This window comes from Chelonoidis abingdonii, chromosome 14 (genome assembly GCF_003597395.2).
Source record: "Chelonoidis abingdonii isolate Lonesome George chromosome 14, CheloAbing_2.0, whole genome shotgun sequence".
Lineage (NCBI taxonomy): Eukaryota > Metazoa > Chordata > Testudines > Testudinidae > Chelonoidis > Chelonoidis abingdonii.
In genome coordinates, this window is record NC_133782.1 from 26,013,127 (window position 1) to 26,037,654 (window position 24,528).

At 47.5% G+C, this 24,528-nt stretch overlaps 1 protein-coding gene across 4 annotated transcripts in view; it reads left to right on the forward strand.

The window, feature by feature from the left end:
• DLGAP4 (DLG associated protein 4) overlaps positions 1-24,528 on the forward strand; it is a 331,900-nt gene that overhangs the window by 204,188 nt on the left and 103,184 nt on the right. For all 4 annotated transcript variants that reach the window (XM_032769609.2, XM_032769608.2, XM_032769611.2 and 1 more), the window contains exon 3: positions 20,428-21,472. In XM_032769609.2, the coding sequence (XP_032625500.1) occupies positions 20,522-21,472 (951 nt within the window). In that variant the 5' untranslated portion in view covers positions 20,428-20,521. The remainder of the gene's footprint in view (positions 1-20,427; positions 21,473-24,528) is intronic.

The window sequence follows — 24,528 nt, forward strand, 5'->3', positions numbered from 1 at the left end:
CTGGGTGCCATCAATTTCTTTCCAACCTGGGGATGGAGAGGTATATGCGTATACATATTTAAATGGCATGCACCAATGTTATCACCCTCTTGGGGGCTCAGAGATTGTGTTGAATATTCTTTTAGAATCTCCTCACATCAGGGATGTGCAAACACCTGCAGGAAGTGAGCAAATGCTAGTTGACGTAAGGGCCAAGCAAAGAGCTTTGTAACTGACTCTGAGCCAAGCGTCTATTCCCAGTGCGAACACACAAACCCCTCCTGTGAGCTTGTGGAAGAGACAATGCCTTGGCAACTAAAGGAACAGCCCATCAGTCAGTCAGGTTTCCTCCACTAAGTGCTATTCTTGAGGGGTTAGCGAGATTATGAGTGCAAGACGTGCTCAATGAACTTCCCAGCCCTGCAGCAGCTGGGCCTGATGATGGCGCTCTCCTTTCTCAATACCCTTCCCTTCCTCTGCAAAGTACGTAGCCGCTCTTGTAGTCTCCTGTGACTCTGCTAGGGCCTTCACTACTCAGCCCTGCTTTGCTAATCCACTCTGCATACCTGAGAAGCAAACCCGTCAACTGGAATGTTCTCACATGACTCTGTATAGACCTGGTTTGGATTAGCTCAGCTAGGCCTGAAGATTAATCCTTTTATTTCTGCTCTCCCTTCTGCCAGAGCTGACCCCTCTGGGGTTGCACTGGCCTAAGAAAGGGCAGATGATGTCCCCATATCTGATCAGTCATATCCACAGCCAGGAGCAAAGCTTTCAGAGCGATCATCCAGGAGACAGGAGGGCAACATCAGCAGACAGTGTCTGTCATTGAATTTCTCAGGAGGTGAAGGTTCCCTTTAACTGGCTTGTGGTTACTCCAGTTTGTAAACAGGTTCTGGGCTCCATTAGAATGAACTTGGATGTATTCAAAGGCTTTATTTTATCCCGCAATTCCTATCGTTATCACAAGAGTAAAAACCAGCAGTTCACAGTGATAGATAGGATGTGGGAATAAAACAGCACCAGCTCGAGTGCCCTCTTATGGCAGGCAGCACTGTACTCAGGGTCCTGAATGAGGACTCTCAACTTGTAACCAGGACTAAAGGCACTCACTACAGGAATGATTGCTGTAGAGGAGCAAGACTCTGAGGGTTTGCCTGTACTGCAGGCTGAGGTGTGACTGCAGCATGTGTAGACAGACTTTAACTAGCTTTGATCTGGCTAGTGCAGGGCTGTACAAGCCTGCCAGGTCATTACTCTGGTAGCTAGTCTATACTGAAGCCTGTGCTGCCAAGCGCTATGGGGACCTGAGCTGGCTAGATCAAGGCTAGCTCAGGTAGGTCTCCACCTGCTGCATTACCCCTCCAAATGCAGAGCAGGCGTATCCAGAGTTACAGTGCAAAGAGAAAGCAGGAGACTGTTGTGGGGGTCGGAGTTCCTGTGCTGGCTGGGCGAGTGTGTCTTGACACTTCCACCAATAGACCCTGTCCTGGGAAGTATCTGTGAACCAGTTCGGGGTGGGCTTCTTGCCTAAGGAGAAAGCAAAATTGTAGTGTATAGCAACACCGACAGCGTAGGGGGAGCTCTTTTTGTAATCTCTGCCAGAAATTAGATGTGGTTCCATTGCTTGCTGAGCATCATTCCAGGGTCTCAAGCTGAGTTAGAGAGACAGCTAGGGGCTCTGGCCAGAGTCACTGGCTCCCCATTCATTTCAAAATTGCCTTCCTTGTTTTAATTTATAACTAGGCTTGGAAGAATTAGATTTTTACCAGTACATATCAGTAAGCATCGATTTCACCATGCACACACACAAACCAGCAGAAGAATATTTCCATTCTTGATAATTGATGGAGAAAGTAAGAAAAACGCAGCTTGAGAACTTCTTAGAGTTTGATTTGAGGATGCTTCCTTCATATAGTTTTGACATTTGATCATTTGTGTTTGAATGGTTATGAAGCTTTAGCTTTCTGAATTGCAACATCTACTGTAATTAATTATTGCCTGACCCCTCATTGTCTGACACACCCATAATTTCCTGTAACTGAACATTTAAATTGATAACAAAATTTAAAAATGCTTAAGAATAAATCTTGATGCCTCTTATTCATCAAAATTGTAACAAAGTAAAAATCAAATTCTGCCAAGATTAGTTCTAACTCTCCAGCCCACTGGCCTCATCTTCCCTCTTCCTCCCCCCCACACCTGTGTCCCTTTACAACATTATCAGTGGAAGATCCCTTCTTCTCCACAGCTTCTGCCAGCTGGAACATCAGCTCTGTGCCTCTGCATTCCTTTCCATATCACAGCTGAGCCTCTCTCATTCTTACCCAGTTCTCTTTCCCGCTGCTGCCATGAGTTTTAATTTAAGACTGTTACTGGTTTATTTAATTCTGAGATGCAGCGCCTTTGGCAGACAGACAATAGCAAATGAAGCTGATATTGTGCTTTATGGCTTGCATATTAGCTAAACATGCAACAACTGCAGTCTCTCACAATACTAATCAGGCGATTTCTGCCTGAAATATTGATTCCCTTTAGCTGGATCATAAAAAGCACATTTACTGTCAATACCAAGAGAAATCCCATTAGAGACAAATCAACATCTGTATTAAGTTTCCCTTAGGGAGTATCCTCCAGGGCAATATTATGGAAGATGTTCAGTTGCAATCAGGTCCTGTTGTAGCTAATAAATATATAGATCTGGCTAGCGCTTTCGATTATGTTCCTAATGCTTATATAATTGTAGAGGGAGCTCAGTACAGATAGTTCTTCATTTTAGTCTCAGTGTCAATCCTGCTTGAGCCATTGGCGCTGTGGGGGACTATGGGGTTGAGTAGAGCTTTGGGGCCAGACAGCAGAAGGAACCCTATTGGGGGACTGCAGCCAGCTGAGTGCCACAAAGTCATGCTCGATGGTGGATCTCTGGAGGAGCAGGTTGATGTGTACTTAGAGAGTGGCTGGGCTTTGTTAGGCAGTCCACAGGTCCCTGGTGTACCTGATCCATCTGTTCTCCTCCCACGGACAAGGGAGGAAGCTATCTCCTCCAGACTAGAGCTGGGCAAAACATTTTAAGCAAAACTTTTTAAATCAAAAAATGCAGGTTTGGCGCCACCCAAACATTTCCTGAATTTGTGTTGGTTTGGCCACGTTGCTTGTTTTTAAAACAAAATTTTTAAAAAGTCAGAAAATTTTGATTTGTTTTGGTTTGAAACAACTTTTTGTTTTGAAATTTCCTGTCATTTTAATTTGAAAATATTTAAAAATCCTCATAGTCAAAACCCAAACATTTCATTGGACCCAAAGTCATGTTTTAAACCTCTTGATTCACTGAAAATGTTGACAATTTTTGGTTTTGTTTGTGACCCAAAACAATTTTTTTTATTTTTTTTAAATGGCCAACAAATTAAATAATCCCTTGTTCTCCCATGCACACCCCCACCTCTTCAGCCTCATATCGCCCTGCACCCCCTCTCCTATTCCCATGTGTCCCTGTACTCCTTTCTCTGCTTCCCCATGCACCCCCTCCCCTGTCACCATGTGTACTTTCACCCCCACTCAGTCACTCCCGCGCCCCCTGTCACCCTTCCCCTGTGGCCCTGCACCCCCACCCCACCCCTGGTGTCCCTGCAACCCCAATCCCATTCAGCCCCTACCCCAGTCTGTCCCACCCACTAGCCCTTCTGAACCCCAGTCTATGTGACCCCTCAGCAGCCCTGTGTGCCCTACTCTGTCCATCCCCCTGATATCCCAACCATCCACACCTGGCCCCACATGCAGGACACTGTGAGGAATGCAGCCTTTCCTCCTCCCTGTCAGTCACTGCCTGCGATGGCCAGTGAGCCAGCTGCTCTCTGTTCTGGTGCCAGAACAGCCCCTGGTGGGAGAAAGGCATAACTGCAGCACCTTTCCAGCAGAATGTATTTTCTGCAGAGAAAAAAAAATCTGTGGGGGACATGAATTCTGCACATGCGCAGTGGTGCAGAAGTCCCCCAGAGTAATGAGAGTACAAAAGGGAGATTGTGTATGTATTTTGCAGTGTGCCTCTGTGCATGTGAAAGAGAAGAAGAGTGTGTGTAAGAGAGAGGGAATGGGTGGATCTGAGTGTGGGTGTGAGCATACCCCAGAGCCTCATCTCCCACCCAAGTGGTCAAAATCCCCTCCAGGACAATCTCCCAAGCTCTGCCTTCCCAACCCTTCTGGGCTGCATAGCAGGGTAGATTTGATTTAAATCAATTTGATTTAAGTCACTAGTTAGGAAGACTTGATTTAATCATGGTTTTCTACATAAAAGTGCATTCTTGTTTGTCGTTATAATCTTAATACATATTCTTCACAACTCAGAGATAGATGTAGGTTTCATTTTTAGAAGGTACACACTATACATTTTTAAACAGTGATTTATTTTGAAAACTTTTCATATTAGTTTTACAGCTCTATCAGAAAATGAATGATTGTTTGGTTATTTCATTTACCAAAGATATTTGAAGCAGATATTTATGAAGTCAGTGGGAGGTAAACTATCTCCAATTTAACAGGTTAATCATTAATATTTGGAGGATTTTTTTTGCCATGCTGTTTTAGGAGGAGAGCATTACCAGACAGACATTGAAATTGTTTTATTTAACTAAAACAACAACCTTAAGTATTCTGGATTTTTTCTTCAACAGCAAACATATAATATTTTAAAAAACACAAGCATATGTCACTTGCTTCTCACATTTTCTTCAGACTTCCTTTCCTTGTCCAGATCTATTCTGCCACCAACAATCTTCTATTCACTGAACTTTTTGAAACTTTGCACTTTTCGAGAGAAGTAAGGGCTTGACTCTGTGTACACAAATTTGAAGAGGGATAATAGAGTTGAGGTCTGTTATTTCTCACCTCTATATATTATTTATTTATTTTAAAACATTTTTGTTGTTAATAAGCATGTTACCTCTGGAGACACAAACCCACAGTTTGAGAACTGCAAAACTAAGCATCTCTCATGGTATCTTCTAGACTAAGCACTGAATCCCATTGGGTAGATAGAAAGATTAACCTAAATAATCTATACAAAAGCCCCTGGAACTCCATAAGATTGGGTCTCTAATCCATGAACTATTGGAACTCATTTACAAAACTTTTCTTAAACATTAAATGAATAGGTTGTCTCATACTATAGAATTAGAATTTATAATCCCTATTCCATGATGAGATATATTTGAGCTATAATGTATCTTAATTAAAGCTATCTTTAGACAGGTTTTTTCTCAAAAGCATTTTATCAAAAAAATCCAATTTAAATAAAAAAAATCTTTTATTTTTTATTTTTTTAAGTCATTGATTTTTATCCACTCTGCTGCATAGTGCTTGCTCTGTAGCTAGGCTGTTGTCCCATACCCCCTTCCCGACTGGGTGCGATTCTGAAGTCAGTCCCATTAAAGAGGTTGCTTACTAGCTGGACTTGGTACCACATGACATTTTGACTAAAAACCTAGAACAATAGAAAATTAACATGGTCCATATTGAATGGATTAAAAGCTGGCTAACTGATAGGTCTCAAAATGTAACTAAATGGAGACTTGTCATCAAATGTGTGTGTTCCCTGCAGGGATTGGTTCTTTGCACAACGCTAGTGAACTTTTTTATCAATGACTTGAAAGAAAACATAAAATTATCACTGATAAAGTTTGCAGCTGACACAAAAGTTGGGGGAGGGAGGTAAATAATGAGGAGGACAGGTCACTGCTACCGAGTGACCTGGATCACTTGCTAAGCTGGGTGCAAGCAAACAATATGTGTTTTAATAGAAATGTACACATCTGAGAAGGAAGAATGTAGGCCATACCTATGTAGACAGCAGTGACTTTGAAAAAGATCTGGGGGGCTTGTGGTGGATAACTGCTAAACAGGAGCTTCCAGTGTGGCAAAAAGGGATAATATTAGTCTGGGATGCATAAAGAGCGGAATTTTGAGTAGTACTAGAGAGGTTATTTTTTCCTTCTGTATTTGGCACTGGTGCGACTGCTGCTGGAATCCTGTGTTCAGTTCTGGTGCCCACAATTCAAAAAGGCTGTTGACTAATTGGAGAGGGGTCAGAGAGGAGCCACAAGAATGCTTAAAGGATTAGAAAACATGCCGTATAGTGATAGATCAAGGAGCTCAATCTGTTTAGCTTAACAAAATGAAGGTTAAGGGGTGACTTGATTATAGACTCTAAGTATCGACATGAGGAACAAATATTTAATAATGGGCTCTCCACTCTAACAGAGAAAAGTATAACATGATCCAATGGCTGGCAGTTAAACTAAACCAATTCAGGCTGGAAATAAAGTGTAAATTTTTAACAGTGAAGGTAATTAACCACTGGAACAATTTATCAAGAGTTGTGGTAGAGTCTCAATCACTGGCAATTTTTAAACCACGAGTGGCTGTTTTTCTAAAAGCTCTGCTCTGGGAATTATTTGGGGGCAGGTCTCTGGCCTGGCTGTCGGTGAGGGCAGGGTGAGGGAGATTGCTCTGATTCTTCCCCATGTTTCCTCCCCTCCTCTGCCTAGCAGCTTCAAACACATCACACCTCTTTGCTGGATAAGCTGGGCCCTTGGAAAGAGTTCCATGCATGAGATGGGTGTTGACCCATGAATATCTGGAGATTAGGCTGTGAACAGAGAGAAAATAAAAGAATCAAAATTCAGCTCAAGTATGGAGTTGAGGCTGCAGCTGACAATGAGGGGCTGTGGTTGTGAATGACAGTGAGGGACTGCGGCTGATGGTGCTGGGCTGCGGCTATGACTGACAGTGAGGGGCTGCGGCTGACAGTGTGGGGCTGCAGCTGTGACTGACAGTGAGGGGTTGCGGCTGACAGTGCTGGGTTGCGGTTGTGACCAGCTGTGAGGGGCTGTGGCTATGACTGACAGTGAGGGGCTATGGCTGACAGTGAGGGGCTGCTGTTGTGACTGACAGCGAGGGGCTGTGACTGACTGTGAGGAGTTGCAGCTGACAGTGCTGGATTGCGGTTGTGACCAGCAGTGAGGGGCTGTGGCTATGACTGACAGTCAGGGGCTATGGCTGATAGCGAGGGGCTGCTACTGTGACTGACTGTGAGGGGTTGCGGCTGACAGTGCTGGGTTGCAGTTGTGACCAGCAGTGAGGGGCTGTGGCTATGACTGACAGTGAGGGGCTATGGCTGACAGCGAGGGGCTGCTGCTGTGACTGACAGTGAGGGGCTGTGGCTGACAGTGAGGAGCTGTTGTTGTAACTGACAACGAGGGGCTGTGGCTGTGACTAACAGTAAGGGTTGTGACTGACTCGGGTCTGAACTTTATCTGCTTCCCCTAGAGCCAGTGAGCTCCAGCTGGAAGTCTCACAAGAAACCGTATGTTTCTGACCCTCACCTGGCTCAACGCTCTGTTCAGGAACACAGCACTGCTCCTTCTGCAGAGGGCTGGGAAAGCTCCCACTCCACTCCACGTGTGCACACAGGGCCCCGGGGATGGCAGTTCAAAGGAAGAGTAATGTATTAAAACCCCACATGTGGTAGGAGGGCAGTACCAGGGCAGTACCCAAGGTACCAGGGCAGAGAGGCACCTCGCTACCACTTGTCCTTAACATGAGGAAGCCTGGTCTGTGCCTGCCAGGGGTCAGCTCCCTGACACCACCAGCCGCACACAGCACAAGCCCTCCCCGCTAGGCCTGACAGGTCACACTGTCACTCTGCAGGTTAGCGACAGCGCCCCTCCAACCCTCGAGCCTGCCAAGTGTCCCCTAATGTGTCAGTGCCTGCTCCCTGGGCACTCCAGTGTTCACCGATCCGCTCTGTCAAGGAAGCAGCTCAGCACAGCTTCCCAGGGCCACCTCGGGTCAGGGTTCCACATAACACATGACGCTTGGATTTGTTTAGAGTGAAATCAAGTTGAGGCATATTTAACAAAGCTGAGGGAGGCAAGTAATGGCAGATAGGAGCATTGGAAACAAAGGGTTCCATATAAAATCAAACCATCACACGCATTCTGGAGCCTGGACTTAATTCACAAGATAATCTCATGTCTAGTAATGCCTTGCTTACCCCAAATCCCTGCAGCGCTTTACAGCTAGGCTGGCTATGACCCTCCCTTTGTGCCCCACAAGCATGCTGTCAGTTTGCCTCCTAGGTGAAGGACTCAGTATGTGTCTTTGCATTCCACGATATACCAGACCACCCCTTTGTTTTTATTCATAATCAGGGCACACGCACGCATGCGCACACACACATACGCACACACACCAGTTTTTTTTTCTGCCTGTAAGTTTTCTCTCTTGTAGATTTTGCAATCTCTCAGTTAGCACCAGGCTCAGTATGCAAAAGGCAAACAGTGTGAGGCAGACAATACGCAGACAGCCAGACAGGGAGATCGATGTCAGTTACCTCCTGCCTGAAAGGAAGATCTCTGAGGTACATCATCTCCTGGTGGCCTCCCTTAATGCCAAGACCTTCAGGAGATAATTTTCAGTGTAGATACATAACTTCATAAATATTATCCATACATACATCTCACAGTGGTTATGGTGACCAGTGAGTACTGGTTCTCAGTACAGACCTCACCTGCCACCCTTTGCTAAACTATTATGCAGCTATCTGACCCAGCGGATCCCTCTAAAACCATATGCACACCCACGGCCCTCTGCAGGTCAGGGGACTGTGGGTCAGGAGGCAGGTGCATTGGCACAGCTGAGGGGAAGGGGCTGTGGGTCAGGAGGGAGGTAAATTGGCAGAGCAGTGAGGGGAGGGGACTGCAGGTCAGGACTGGGAGGCATTGCAGAGCTGGGGGAGGTGGCAAATGTATCACATGCCTCCCTCACTTTCATCAATATTTAATTCACTCCAAAGTTTCTGGTACAGTCACTGGTCATGTCCATACTGAGCCAGGAAAGGGACAGCAGCAGCTTCCTGGCTAGGCCAGGGCACAAAATAAGCCATAGTGCCCTCTTTTCCCCAGCCATGGTGCTGAGCAGCCCTTCCCACAGGGAACCAGTGGGGGGCTGCCCTACTGTCACTTGTCCCTCTCCTGAATAGGCACATTCAGTTGCTTCCTGCCCTGGCCAGGCTGCTGCTGCATCTCACCTCACTTCATCCCTGCTGACATGTTCCAGACTGCAGGTGGAACCCGCCCCTCATGGAGATGGGGCCAGGATCCTCTCAGGAGACTGAAAGGAAACAAACCCCACCATCACACCTCTTCTCCATGGCGGGAAGCAACTACAGTTGCTTGGCTCACACAAGTGGTAATGGAGTGACACATTTGCTCCACAGGAGTTCACATGCCCCTTCCCTGTGTCCTGAGTTTGCTGTGCTCAGAGGGCAGGAAGGGACTTTCCAAAGCACTGGCCCTTTAAAAATAAGAGTTTGGGATGGCCGGATGGCTCAAAGCACTGGTAAAGGGACAGGCCGGCTTCCACAGCGTGGTCCAACTCCACTCAGCGTGCAGCAGAGACTAGAGGTCGTGGCCACCTGACAGCTGCTGGCTGAACTTTAGTGGAAATCTCATTGCCTGAGACATCTTAATGAAACACTCACTGCAGGGAACAAGCAGCCGTTGACCCCTGACATGCACTAAATGGAGCCCAATCAGCCTTTTCCATTTCTAGGCTCTAGGGGTACGTATATGCTACAATAGAAGACTCATGGCACGGACACTTGGAGCCTGGGTCTATTGACATGGGCTCAGGCTGATGTTCGGGGCCCCTCATGGAGTCTCAGAGCCCGGGCTCCAGCCCGAAGCTGAATCTGAGTCAATTGGCCTTTGAGAGTCGGAGCCACAGGTTTACATTGCAGCATAGATTTCCACTATGCTGGGAGGCAGTTGAGAGTCTCAGTTCAGTTCCAGATGGCCAAGTGTCCACATCACAAAACCCACCGTCCACCCAGCACTAATCAGCAGAGAGGTCAAGGACAGAATGAGCCATGGGGATTGAATTAGCCTCTCCCCACCAGAGATGATCTTGTTATGCTTATAAGAAGCGCACGGGATCTTTTTCAGGGGAAAAGGCAATACACCGCGTTTATTGAAGATACAACAATTAGCGTATGCATTCACACACACACACACACACTCTCTCTCTCCGGCCAGTTGATGTTATAGTTACCAGTCCAAAGTCCGGATCAATGTAGTGGCCAGCTAGGTTGATCACAAGTAAGTAGGAACTGGATTCTGTTGGTCGTGACACGATGCTCCAAGGAAGTCTTGGCAGGATGAACCCAGAGTTTCATGGCAAGGCACCTTGTTTATACAGTGATTTTCCTTCACTGGGACCAATGAAATTTGCACCATCATGCTGTAATCAATTGTTATTTGACGAGTGCTTGTTTTCTCTAATTGTCCTTCTCATTCTTTATCTTGTTCTTTCGTTATGTCTCTCAGGGAGTTACCCCATGCTGGTTTTGATCACAGCTATCGTGTCCCTATTGATAGGTGCCTGTATCATTTTTAAAGCCATCAGTCTGCCTCCTCTGACAGCGATGGCCTTCACACTTATCTCTTAACGCCCACACAAAACGGAATTCATTTACACAGAACATTTTGAACAGGAACATCAAATGACAATGCAGAAGAAAAACAATCATTGCATTGTTTTACTTATTTTAAAATGCTATGCCTAGGACAAAGTGGTGACCTGCCTTGAAATCAGTCTTGACACAAAGAGATTCTGGCTGATGCATGTCTACCAATGGCCCACTAGGCCATTCCTTTCTGCTAGTCGAAAAAGGGTCTGGAAGGATATGGTCAAATTAATACATTTAATACATGCTGCATTCGTATCTTATTCTTTATCCTTCATTCTAAATTATGCAAAATACAAACATAAAATCCTACTGCTACAATATCCCCTGAGGCATGACAGCAGGACCACCTAGAGGAAGCTGGCTCTGGCTCTACTCCTAGTGTGGGCATAGGACTGAGGTCTCCAGGGCAATCCACCCTGCAACCATCACCAGCATTAATGTAACAGTAAAAAATCAGAGCTTTGCTTCTCCTGCAACACAGGGAGACTATCCAGAGGACTGTCCCCTTTAAGGGAGGTCAGGGCCCAGAGGTCCATTGGCTCACCTGTAAGCAAACAATTGCCTTGGTGACTAGTGGACAGCTAACTGACTAATGAGCACCTGAGTCTGATGAAAGGTGACCAACAGTCACATGGCAGGAGGTGCTCCTAGAGGCTAGCAGGACATGTCTGGCTGCTAGCCTTTCCAGGCCTGTGTGTGAAAGGATTGGGTAGAAGGGGCTTGCAGGAGAGAAGCTGACTGAGAATTATGGCTGGCCTAAATTGTAACCCAGCCCCAAGGCAGGGCCATGAGTCTATTTTGGAACCCCACTCTGGGGGAAGGACGGGATCTCCTGAATGTAGGCCAGGATGCTGTTACTGTTAGCCCCAGGGCCAGGAGCACTGGCTTTGAGGGGCTAAGGAGGAAGGTGTTTATGTTCTGTGAAAGGCATTAATAAGTGAGAGTGCTGGGTCTGAGCGAATAACTGCAGGCACCGCGAGGAAGCTGAGGCCATAGAATCTCAGGGTTAGAAGGGACATCAGGAGGTCATCTAGTCAAAGCAGGACAAATCCTCAGACAGTTTTTTGTTTTGTTTTACCCCAGTTCCCTGAGTGGCCCCCTCAACGCTTGACCTCACAACCCTGGGTTTTGTAGGCCAATGCTCAAACCTTGAGGACAGGTTCCTGTCACAGTGACCTGGAGGGATGTAGTTTGCATCTGCTGTGGATGCGACACCCTTGGCCCATGGTCAGGTGCTGAACTGGAGTCTCTCCATAGCATTACCCTACATCTGGGTTTTCCTGGACATTTCCTCTTTTATGATCCTCTGTTCGGGTGGATTTTTCAAATAAGAAGAATGTCTGGGAATTTTTGTGGTGCAGACGCTGAAGCTCAGAAAGAGCTGGCTCTGTGCCCCGACTGACCCCTCCGCTGCCTACAGGTGCTAGATCCTGCCCACCAAGGCCTCAGCTCCCTGCCCTGGGAAAAGGGTCCTGCAGGAAGGTGCTGATGTACAGCTGGTGCTGTGTCCTTGGCCTGCACCTGCCACAGTGACAGGAAGCAACAGTGCTCCGCACCTCAAGAGTGAGGCCCCGGTACCCCTTCCAGCACCTGCCAAACATAGGCATAGTTTGACTTCTATATATGGGTGTGTGGCTTCAATCAGCCAGCGGGGCCATGGGCGGGGGTGGGAGGGACAAATTCCATGCCAGCCCACTTGGGCACCATTTCAGACTGTGGGGAGAGAAGAGCAACTTCAACTGTGGTTCCAGGGGCTAGTTAGGCAACTGAAAACTGTAGTGTTTTTGCAGGTAATAACTTAGAAATATCTGACAGCAGCATTGTATCTAATTCCTATATCAAGAAAAAAGAAAATTAGATAAATATCAGACCCACTCAGCTTTAATACTGACATGTTCTGACTTCTTGTGGCAAGTCACTTATGGGACACTGGTTAGGTTTAAAATTGTAATGTCTATTCTTACTCAGATACTCTTACTAAAGTCAGAAAGGACTATTGTGATCATTTAGTCTGACTGCCTGCATATTGCAGGCCACAGAACCCCACCCACCCGCTGCAGTAATAGACCCCTAACCTCTGGCTGAGTAACTGAAGTCCTCAAATCAAGGTTTAAAGACTTCAGGTTACAGAGAAGTCACCATTTATACTAGTTTAAACTTGCAAGTGACCCATGTTGCAGAAGAGGATGAAAAAAACCCTGGGTCTCTGCCAATCTGATCCATCGGAAAATTCCTTCCAGACCCCAAATATGGTGTTCAGTAGTCCCTGAGCATGTGGGCAAATCCCACCAGGAGGATACCTGGGAAAGAATTCTCTGTACTAACTCCGAGCCCTCCCCAGCTAGTGATCCATCTCCTGCCATTGGGGGTTTTTGCTACAGGTAGTTGTCGATGGGCCAAGTGCCATTGTAGGCAGTCTTATCCTACCACCCCCTCCATAAACTTATCAAGCTCAGTCTTGAAGCCAGTTAGGTTTTTTGCCCCCACTGGTATTCTCCCTCCGTGTTATTTATCTCTCTGCTGTATTTATAGAGAACGGTCATATCTCCTCTCAGCCTTAAACAAACCAAGCTCTCTGAGTCTCCTCTCATGAGATAGGGTTTCCATTCCTCGGATCATCCTAGTAGCCCTTCTCTGCACCTTTTCCAGTTTGAATTCTTAAACACAGGGGACCAGAATTGCACATAATACTCCAGATGAGGTCTCCCCAGTGCCTCATATAATGGTACTAACACTTCCCTGTCTCTACTGAAACACCTCGCCTGATACAGCCTAGAACTGCATTAGCCTTTTTCGCAGCTGCATCAGATTGATGGCTCATACTCATCCTGTGATCAACCAATACACCCAGCTCTTTCTCCTCCTCTGTCACTTCCAACTCACAAATCCCCAGCTTATAGCAAAAATTGTTTTTGTTAGTCCCTAAATGCATGACCTTGGACTTTGCACTATTAAATTTCATCCCATTTCTATTACTCCAGTTTACAAGGTCATTCAGATCTTCTTGTATGATATTCCGGTCCTCCTCCATATTGGCAATACCTCACAATTTTGTCATCTGCAAATTTTATTAGCACACTCCCACTTTTTGTGCCATGGTCAGTAATAAAAATGTTAAATAAGATTGGTCCCAAGACTCATCCCTGAGGAACTCCATTAGTAACCACCTTATAGCCTGACAGTTCACCTTTCAGTATGACCTCTTGTTGTCTTCCCTTTAGCTAAGTCCTTATTCACCTTTCAGTTCTCATGTTAATCCCCATCTTCTCTAATTTAACAAATAATGTCTCATGTGGAACTGTATCAAATGCCTTACTGATATCCAGGTAGATTAGATCTACTGCATTTCCTTTGTCTAAAAAGTCAGTTATGGTCTCAAAGAAAGATATTAGTAACTTTGTTACCACCTCTTGAATACAACAATTGAAACAATTGTAGAAAAATCTACAATTACTTTCTTTCATTTAAGCTACTTGCTTTTTGCAGTTCACCAAGCATGGAACAGATCATTTAACTTTAGGAAATATTGTAACAGCCCTTTCTTATCTTTAATCACCCATTAATAAACAAAATTCTGACTCCCTGCCTCAGGGACACAAGCAGCAGCATGTCTCCGGTCTCCTCTGCAGAACTTGTTACATTGCACACTCAGGCTACCTGCCTGAGGCTTGCAGTTTGGGGGGTGCAATGCCCTCCCATGCCCCCCATCTTCACCTATGCTGCCAGATACCCTTCCCAGTACTCACACACACCTCCAGCACTCCTAACTGTACCCCCTCTTCCAGCTCCTCCTCCTTTCCCCTTGCAGTGTCATTGTTTTGGGGAACCTGAAAGATGAGAACTTGTCTGTCCACCAGGCAGAAGCAGGAGTTGCTAAAGATTAATGTGTCCTTTCCATCCCTGGCACAGTGCAGCTGGGTCCTCCTGGGCAGGAAAGTGGCCATGCTGCAACCAGGTTTAATGCCAGCCTGCTGCAGACTATGTTGTTTCATTGCACTTAGGGGACAAGGGCAGCAGGGAGTCAGGCTGGAGGCTGCACTATCAGGAGTAAAGTCCTAATCCCTCTGAGCTCCTAAAATTTCTGCATCTCAGATGGGCAGGGCCCAGAACGAGAGAGGGAGAAATCAAGGACATCCAGGGTACAGAAATCCCCTGGAGGAGCCGGAAACCAGGCACACTGGGCCTTTGATTCCCCAAGGGACCATGCAGCCTGGCCTGTCTCTTGCCCTTGGGTCCCCATGCTGGTTCCAAAGCAGGTCTAGCTACCTCCTTGTGTTGGGAGCAGGGGTACCTACAAGTAGGTGCCTATTACATTCAGATAGCCCAGGTGTTCTCAAACTGGGAGTTGTGACCTCTCAGGGGGTCACAAGGTTATTATGTAGGGGGTTGCAAGCTGTTAGTCTCCACCCCCAAGCCCCGCTTCACTTCCTGCATTTATAATAGTGTTAAATATTTAAAATGTGTTTTTTAATGTATAAGGGAGAGTCACACTCAGAGGCTTGCTGTGTGAAAGGAGTCAGCAGTACAAATGTTTGAAAACCACTGAGATAAACCAAGCTTGAAAAACTCCAGTCCAGGATTTCTCTGTGACCATCAAAGGTGAAAAGTGTTAGCTAAGAAGTACCTTTGCTGGGCATATTTCCCCACCCTCCCCAGTCCTTTAAAAGGGGGTGCAGAAACCTGACTTGGATTCCCATTCCTGTCAGGGTCTGGCTCCAGGTGGCACAGTCCTGTTGGACCCACCTCTAGATATAGAGTTTGGGGAGGGGGATGAAATCTCCCAAAACACAGGATTGGGCTTTTGCTTTAAAGGAGCAATGAAACCTGTAGCAGCCAGCGGGAGGAGACACTGAGGCAGAATGAGAGGGAAAATCTCTGACACAGGCAAGGTAATGCCATTTCTGTCCTGCCTGGTGTTGTGAAGAACCAGACCCCAGAGTGCCCTGCAGGCAACAGACCCAGTGCACAGGTGATGTGTGAGATCATGTGATAAGTTCAACTCCCTTCCCTTCCTTCTCAGCTCTACTCACACCCAGTTGTCGGGACAGGACTCTGAGCTGGTGGAGGCACATGCTGAGGAGCTGGAACAAGGTGTAAATTAAAACAGGGAGAGGGCTACCTTCCCTGCCACCTAGCCCCTCCTGGGAGCAGCACATCTCTCTTCAGCCCCTTTACTGTCCTTGCGCTGGGTTAGACTTGAGATCATGTGTGTGGGAGTGTCCATTACACTCCTGCTCTGCCATGTGAGTCTAAGATACTGTAACAAACAGTGAGGAGGCTGGAAGGAAGGTTAAAGTAACAGCAGCTTAATCTCATTCAGAAGCCTCTCTCTCCTGGGCCTTGTGTGTCTCTAGCTACACGTCTATAAAATTGCTGTATGAGTATATCATGTCCATTTCGCTATGCTGTGCATTACGGGATGGAGCTCTAGTGCATGGTGTATATTTGCTATGTGATGTGGGTACAGTGTGTGCACCTACACTGTACCCTTTGGCTTGGAAAGATTAGAGTTTTATCAGTAAATATTGATTTCACTGCATATACCCAGATCAACAAAAATGTTTCCATGGATAAGAGACACGTACAGATGGGAAGGGAAGAAAAATGCTGCTTAAGAACTTACTCATGTTTGATTTAGAGCTATTTCCTTTGTATATTTTGACATGTGATGTTGACCATGGGTTTTAACGGTTATAAAACTAAACGTTCTGAATCTGTCTCCTTTCATTAAATAACTGTCTGATCCCTCGCCCCATAATGTCTTGCAAGTATGAAAATTTAAATAGATAAAAATTGGGGGGAAAATGCTTGAAAATAAACATCACTACTATCCATCAATTATTAAAAAAACCCTAATTCTGTCATGCCTATGTGCACTATGTGATGTGGCTAGAGCATAGGTACGCCCATGATGCAGTGCACAGTGAATATATGCTATGCCTAGTGCATTATAGGATGTGCGTGAAGTATGTATGTACCACTATAAGATTCAGGTTCAATTCTCAGGTATGTGAGGGGGGATGGATGTGTGAATCTGGAGTAACCTCACTGAAGTGCCCCCTATGGGAGATGAGTTAATAGGAAAAACCATGTAATGCCGCACTGCTAGATGGTGTGATAAACTGTGATGCAAGAGCCCGCATAGGTTGCAGATAACGTAGTTTATCCTGCAGTTCATTCTCTCTGGTAATGGTGCCTTTTAAAAACACACTGTGAATGACTAGCCCTAGCCTTCACCTACCGTATATTGAGATTTAAGAAAATCTTTCTTCTGTGAGCAGTGGGGGGCGATTGGAGTAAAAATGCTGACATTTCTCTATCCCTCGTGCTACCCACCCCTCCCCGGCTGGTGGAGAGTGTCATAAAGCCAGGGCTGTGTATTTCACCCCATTCTCCTCAGAGTTTCTGCTTCAGTTCACCATAGATTGCTGCTTCTCCTCCCCGTTCCTAACATGCGTGTGATTTATTTCCTCAGGAAAGCTCCGCACTGAGGCAGCAGCTGTCTGTCAGTGGGGTTCCTGCTCTTACCCAGCTGTACAGCTGGCTTTGGCTGAGGTCAAGGAGCTTAAGCGACTGACCGAAGGTCACCCACAGAGCCAGGAACTCAGGGTGGGATTAGAACCAAAAGACTCTCTAAGACCCTAGCTGCTAGCTACTAGGATGCCCTGCCTCATAACATGCTCCACAAGGGTAGCTTACGCTTGCTGCATGGGAAACGCCCAGATTCAGGTCTAGCCTCCTGTTTCCCAGCCTCCTTTAGATATCTTCCTGTAAGGGAAAGAGAGTAGCCCTCCTACTGGCTTGGCAGTCCCCAGGTTGGGGCAGCGGGGATAGGGATGAAGGCGGCAGGATGAGCCATGCTCATTGGTCTGCTAGGAACCTTCATAAAACCTAGAAAGCCAGGAAAGTGCTTTATATGGGGAAACAGACTAGTTGGGCCTCTTCCCTGCAGAGGGGTTGGGCCATTTGATGCCTTGCAGACAAAGAGTGGTTTGGCAATGGAGTGTGAGCAATGTGGGGAGATGGCTGAGATTTTAAATAAAACCCCAGAAAGCTGGGATAGAGGGAAATCCTAGTCTGTATGAGGAGTTAGGGGCCAAATCCTCAGCTGCTGTAAACTGCTGGAACCCCAGGGAAGTGAGTGGAGTTTCATCCCTGGATAATAGGACCTCACTGATGCCATTTTTAGCCTTGTCCTACAAGATAGAGCACAGCACAGACACTCAGGAGACCTGGGTTCTAGGTCTGGCTCTGCCACTGGCCTGTTGGGTGGCCCTGGGTATGGAGTAGATGGGTGGACCATCAAGCTCAGTGCCCTGCCTCTGGCTGCCTCAGAAGAAGGCAGGTGTCACATGCCCATAATGCACCTGGCCAATCACACACAAAGCAAAATGAATTCTTCTCTGATTGCCTCAAGCAATTAGTTTTCACCCAGAGCAGTAGGAGATTTGATTGCTATTATCTTAACATGAATAGCTGAAAACATTCTTGCTAATGTAGGATCCTGTCCTCTGTTATTCTCTCTGTTCTATGCATATGCATTGGCACATCCATATGGCTGGGCCACAGCCTGACGGTATAATTTATTCTCCTCAATTGTCCTTGGCCTTTATGCCTTCCAACTGCCTAAGCTGAGGCTGCACTGCCTCTTCCTGTCACTTCTCCAGCATACTCCTGTCCATGGTCTATGGCTGCCCTTCCAGCACATGGGAGAGCATCCCCATCTGCTGAGATGCTCCAGAGCATCTGACACACCAATCTGCAAGACAATGTGATGGGGAAGGAAAAGGAGCCAAATGAAAGCTAGTGGGAGCCAAGGTTTTTAAGGATGCTAATAAAGGATAATGTCACCTTTTGTATTTCTGCAAGCCATGCCTGGGTTGTCATCAACGCCCTGCCCTTGCTGCTCAAGCAGCTCTGCATATGGTGACAGGCTGGCTCCAGGCTTTTAAAATAGACAGGTAACATTATATTTCATTAGTGGTCCAAGCAATTCCTTAAAGGTGCCTGAGTGGAAAGAGGAATGAACGCTTGGCTATTCATCGAATGTTTTCCTTATGGCCACACTGCCCATCTTCTCTCCACCCTCACCCACAGTCAGCCCTAGTGGCTGAACATGAGGTTCCCTGAAAAGACAGATCCATTGAGGTTCAAGTGAACTCTCCGGGCAATGTCAGAACCCTCTGTTTTATAAGGCTGGGCTAAAGTGACTGTCACTGCAGGGACAAGTCTTAACTGGTCATTTGCTTCCAATCTATGGCTCAAAATGCACAAAACACAATCATTAAATACACCTGCCTGCCCGCTAAAATAGGCTGATGGTGGGTGGGATTGACTGGCATTGCCATAGGGTAGGCTTAACCATCTTTTCTATGAGGTGAGATCATCTGCCTGTGTGGGATGTTCAATTGGCTTCACCCACAAGGATCAACTATAGTCACAGTGGAGGGTGAGCAGCTGGATTTACACTACTGGGGGGTCAACTGGCTCTGCCGAGGGGGTGAGCTGGAGTTGCCAGCAGAGTCACTGGTGGGATGATCAGCAGGATTACCTCTGGGAAGGGATCAGCTGGACTGCCACTGGGTGGGAATCATATGGATTCAAATGGAGGCCAGAGATCAGTTTGATCTCAGGTGGTGAATAAGGTACGGTGCTTTCTCTCTGATTTAAGAAGATCTTTCTTCTGAGAGCAATGGGGGATGATTGGGGTATAAGGATGCTGTTTTAACAGTACATGTTTAAATAAACAAGTATCCTTAGCTATCTTAGAAATCCCATCTTTGAGTTTTAGCACTGAAACAATTATTAAAAAATCTCATTTGCTTTTCAGCATGAATGCAGTTTTTTTTCAGCATGGCAACGGAAACCGGCTAGTCAGTTGCTATGATTATTTCATAATTTGCTGCCCACTGAATCAACTCCACTTTTAGTCAGTTTCACTTTCAAGATCCCATGCATGAGGCTAGATAAGTCACACAGCGGGTGTGTTGCAGGGCTGGGAGCAGAACCCAGGGCTCCCGATTATGAGGCCTGTGCTTCAGCTACTCACCCATATTACCAGCCGGGATTTTTTTTATTCTGTTTCCCAATGTAACAGGGTCTTCATTTCCAGGAAAACCTGGCAAATTATAGCCCTGTCCCTGAAGCAAAGCAGCCCAGGCAATGGTGATCTCAGTGGGGACCTCAACCTTGGAGCTGTGACTGAGCAACAAAAAACTTCTCAGGCCAGGCCCATGAGTGTCTCAGTAAAACTACTGCTCTGGTCATATGTATTGCAGCATTTTCCTCAGGGGTATAGGATTACATGAACATAAACCCGGGCACTTGTCCGAGAAGAGACGTTTGCCATCCCATCACATTACCATAGCTCTGTGCAACACACACGTCCGGTCCATCATCCCCATTAAGAGGTCCGGTAACCACGGAAACACAAATGGCCACATGACGGAGAGCCAATCTGATCTTCAGCTGCTCATTTCCCTTGACTCCAGCAAGGCCCGGGCACAGTATTTGACAGCAGGTTTTTATTCAGCTCCCTAAAATAATGGGACGGATGCCCATGATTTGCTGACAATCCAACTGCTAAAGCCTTGTTATGCTGGCTGGGGGCCAAGTGCTATTAAATTAAGTCACGCAGAGGCCAAAAAATAGCAGCCTGCTTGTATTAAGGAGTTTGAGTTTGAGCTCTGGGGTCCACATGGCTCTTAAATATGGCTAGAGAATGTTAATCACCCCTTTCTCCTCCTCCTCTCCTCACTGTCTCAGCTCTGTAATAACCTTCATTGTCTTGGCTTGTAGAACTTGCAAGGCACTGGCTCGGATGCCTTGGGGAGGAGCAGGATGGAAATGCTTAGAGGGATAGCGGGAGCCTGGGGAGAGCTTTCCTTTCAGTGATGTGTGTGTCTTTCTTGTCTCTGTGACTGCAGGATCATCTCCAGAGGGAGCGGGACCAAAGGGGGAACTAGCAAGAAGGCTCCTCAGTGTCACCCGTGAAGTGATGCTGTAGGAAACCCCTGGACCATGAAGGGGTTAGGAGATAACAGAAGCCGCCACCTCTCCGATAACCTGGATTCCCCTCAAGACTCTCTTTATGCTGCCCAAGACAGGAACCCTTACCTCCTCAGTCCCACTGACTCCTACCCCGTGGACCCCCGGTTTCCAGCCCAGAATTCCCTCCATAGTGACTGTCTCCTCCCACTCAACAACCAGATTTCCAATAGCAGCACTTTCCCCCGTATCCATTACAACTCCCACTTCGAGGTCCCGGACGAGAACCCCTTCCCAAGCCATGCCCAAGCCACTAAGATCAATCGCCTCCCCGCAAACCTCTTGGACCAATTTGAGAAGCAGCTGCCCATCCACCGGGACGGCTTCAGCACCCTCCAGTTCCAGAGGAGCGACGCCAAGCACCGGAGCGAGAGCCCCGGCCGCATCCGACACTTGGTGCACTCCGTCCAGAAGCTCTTTGCCAAGTCGCAGTCCCTGGAGGGCCCCACCAAGGGCAGCGTGAATGGCAAGAAGGGCACAGAGGACCCGAAGCAGAACCGGAGGAGCAAGAGCAAAGACCGGGCAAAGACCACCGAGACCAAACGCAGGCCCAGGTCCAACATATCAGGCTGGTGGAGTTCGGACGACAACTTAGACAGTGACACCTGCAGCTATCGCAATCCAATGGGCCTCATGACCCTGGGCAGGCAACCTGACCACAGCCAGCCTAGGTACTTCATGCACGCATATAACACCATCAGTGAGCACATGCTGAAATCCTCCAAGAGCAATAACGACCTCAAGGTCACCCCCTGCGCCAATATCCCCATCAGCAACGAGTCCAACTACATCAAACGGGGCTCTTGGTCCACGCTCACCCTTAGCCATGCCCGGGAAGTGTGCCAAAAGGCCTCTGCCACCATCGACAAAGCCCTGCTGAAATCCAAGTCCTGCCAGCAAGACTTAGCCTATCATTACTTGCAGGTGGGTGCTGCACTGGGGTTTGCTTCTGGTCTCTGCTGGGGGTGATGTTCCACTTGGTAAGGAGGGCTCTGGCTCGGTGAGCCTGGGGCACTGCTTTGGTCTAACCAAAAAATTAAACCGCTCCTGCTACTTTAGCCATCAGCACAAGTCATTCTGATTTCTCCTCTACTCCTTTATAACAGAATAATTTACAGAGCAGCCCACTGGGGTGTTACCAGGGAGAAGAAACAGCACCTGCAGGTGAAGTCTGAGTCGAATACTCCACCAGTCTTTCAAAGCATACCTGTAAAGGGCATTGGAGCAGCCATGTGTGCCCAGGGTGCCCCTAGATTGCTTGCCCAGAACGGGGTGGCTCCCTGGCCAGATTCAGATGTGCTTCCCAATATCTTTTTCATGCCCAAGGCCTATTGCAAATGTGACCCTTCAGAGCAAAGCTCTGTTGCCAGGGAAATGACCCAGTTCTATGCTCGGCTCACTAGGATGCATCTATCCCTAAAACTAACTTGTTGTGTTCTGTCTCTGTAGAGCATCTAGTCCAGTAGGCGCTTAGTCAAGGAGTGGGGCCGCTGCTGGGTCCTACTGCAATACAATGACAATAATTCACCACAAGCCAAATATTCCATAAAGGGGCATCTGATTTGTACCCACAATAACACACCTGTTCAGGACCAGCACTATAAACCACTGTTCACTGTGTGGTATGTGTTTCCCTAAGTGGCTAATCCACATAAAAAGATAAAAGCCTGCTACTACCACCAGTTAGTCCTCTAGCTCAAGTGGAAGCAGCTGACAATTTAATGTTGAAGGGTCCCAGGTTCAAACTATGCTGGATCATTGCATAAGGATGTTTTGACACATGTCAATATTTCAATAGGCGCCTCTTAAGAACACAAAACCTAATGCATGCTTAGACAGGGAATACAAATAAGAGGCCAGGCCTGGGGGCGTAATCAGCTGGGCTGTGTTTGTAAATCACGAGTGCATTTTTAACACAGAGGCATCAGTGGCTCTTCTGGCAGTGGGTTTGCGGTGTTCAAGGTGCAATTAATTATTGAAAAGCAGCCTGCTCCTCAAGCCTTCCTTTCCACTTCCCGCAAATCAAATTACTGAGGAATTTATTGGATCAGGAATGTCATTAGTTGTTTTCCTTTGTGTTAAAGTGTTACCAGGTTGAATAGGCAGCCACAAATTACTCCAAGCCACCTAACGCTAAATACACAACATGGGAAAAGCCAGAGTGCAGATGAGAGCAGAATGAAATAACAGAGAGAAATGGAAACTGCTCCAACACACCCGGGCAGCCAGCCACCAGCCCCCCTGAAGTCAGCTGGCCAGATCTTCCAGGCCCTTACTGAGTTATTACCACTTCACTGGAAGTTTGGCCTGCAAGAGGATCTTAGGATAAAAGAAAGCGTTACTTTGTGAAATAAATAATGAGCCACTCCTGAATTGTTTGAGAATCTGAGCCGGGATTGTGGCCTCAACTGTGTCTCCAGCCCAGAGAGGAGGCAGGCAGCCTAGATCTTCGGCTGGTATAAGTTGGGGCAGCTTCACTGAAGCTGAGTCACAGTAGCTGGGACATGGTTCCTTAGTCCCACTCCAGTCTGTATAGGCAGCTTCCCAGGGCACAGAATCTTTAGGTCTATAAACCTGGCAGAATAGTTTCAAGGCATTGCCCTTACAGGGACAGATGCTGTCCCTGTAACTGTATTAGCAGCAGCAGCCAGGGCCACATCCCACCAGCCAGCATGCACCAAAGGGCTGCTCCTTGCACTGCTAGGTAGTATCAGCCTAGGATCTGGGATTTACTTCCTATGAAAATGAAATTCGTGGGCTGACTCTGACTTTGACATGAGAGAGTCCTGGGACCTCACATCAGGAAGGGCTCGGAGCAGAGATGTGGTAGGAAAGCTGTTACCAAACTGTGTTCTGTAAGTTCCCTGGCAAACTCAGCTGAGCGTGGAGTGGCCCTGGGCAATCTGTGTGGGTTCAGGTAGCAGTAGGTGAGACTTGGTGGTTATGTACGTTCCCTCCATGACCTCCTTCCCAAAGCCAGGCAAAGCCTAGTGGTTTGGGATGAGTTTCCCTTTGGGCTTTTGGGGTTCCAACCTCAAATTCCAACCATGACCCTCTGCAAAGCCAACCCAGGGGAAGAGTCTGCTCCAAGCCCTGTGCACTCAACCAGCCAATTCCTCTCAGGGAGATCTAGTTGGCAGGAGAGGGTCGCGTCCCCCATGTAACCTAGGTGAACGGCTAGGTGAGCAGCAGTGCCGAGAGCTCTGGCTAGTCATTCTCAGGCAGGGATGGTCATGCATTGAACACCAAAAGGCAGGGAGGAGCATCCTCTGTCAAGGATATGTGCAAAATCCAAACAGACCCTGCCGTTGTGTGTCTCTCTCCAGCAGCTGGGGAGCAGTGCAGTGACTGAGGTGACATCTCTCTGGCTCCCAAAGGAGCTCTGCATGCCTCGAACTCAGGCCGGAAGACAGCTGTGCCTTGCAGGAGTCATGGTTAAAACTGGAAATGGGCCCGAGGAGCAAAGCCAGGCTCCAGAGTCCAGATCCAGAGCCAATCTTCCCCACAGCTTGAGGGTGTGCAGGTCTGGGGCTTGGGCTCAAGAGGGTCCCCAGAGGAGAAATTTTAAACCTGAGCTATCTGCCCCAACAACTAAGGAGCAGTTCCTTGGGGGAGGGGTGGGAAACAGTGTGGCTACACCAAAACCCTACCTTGAGCCCTGGCACAGGCCTGGTTTGAGCACTGGAAAAGGTCACTGAATTTTTTTAAACCCTCCCCTTGCCCTTCAGTTCAGCATGTTATGCTCTGCGCTGCCAGGTCTGGACACAGGGCCCCCAAACATTAGGAGCCCAGCCTGGAGCCATTTACAGCCTGGCCAGAAGAGCCCCAAAGTCTCACCAGGAAGCTAGTCCTCCTGAGGGTTCCAGACCCAAAGGCTTTGGGTGAGGGTCAACTCCACAGCCATGTTGCTGGGTGTTCCTCTGGCCCTTCAGAGCTTTTAACCCAGCTGCCGGTGCCTGATCCAGCTCCCATCAAAGTCC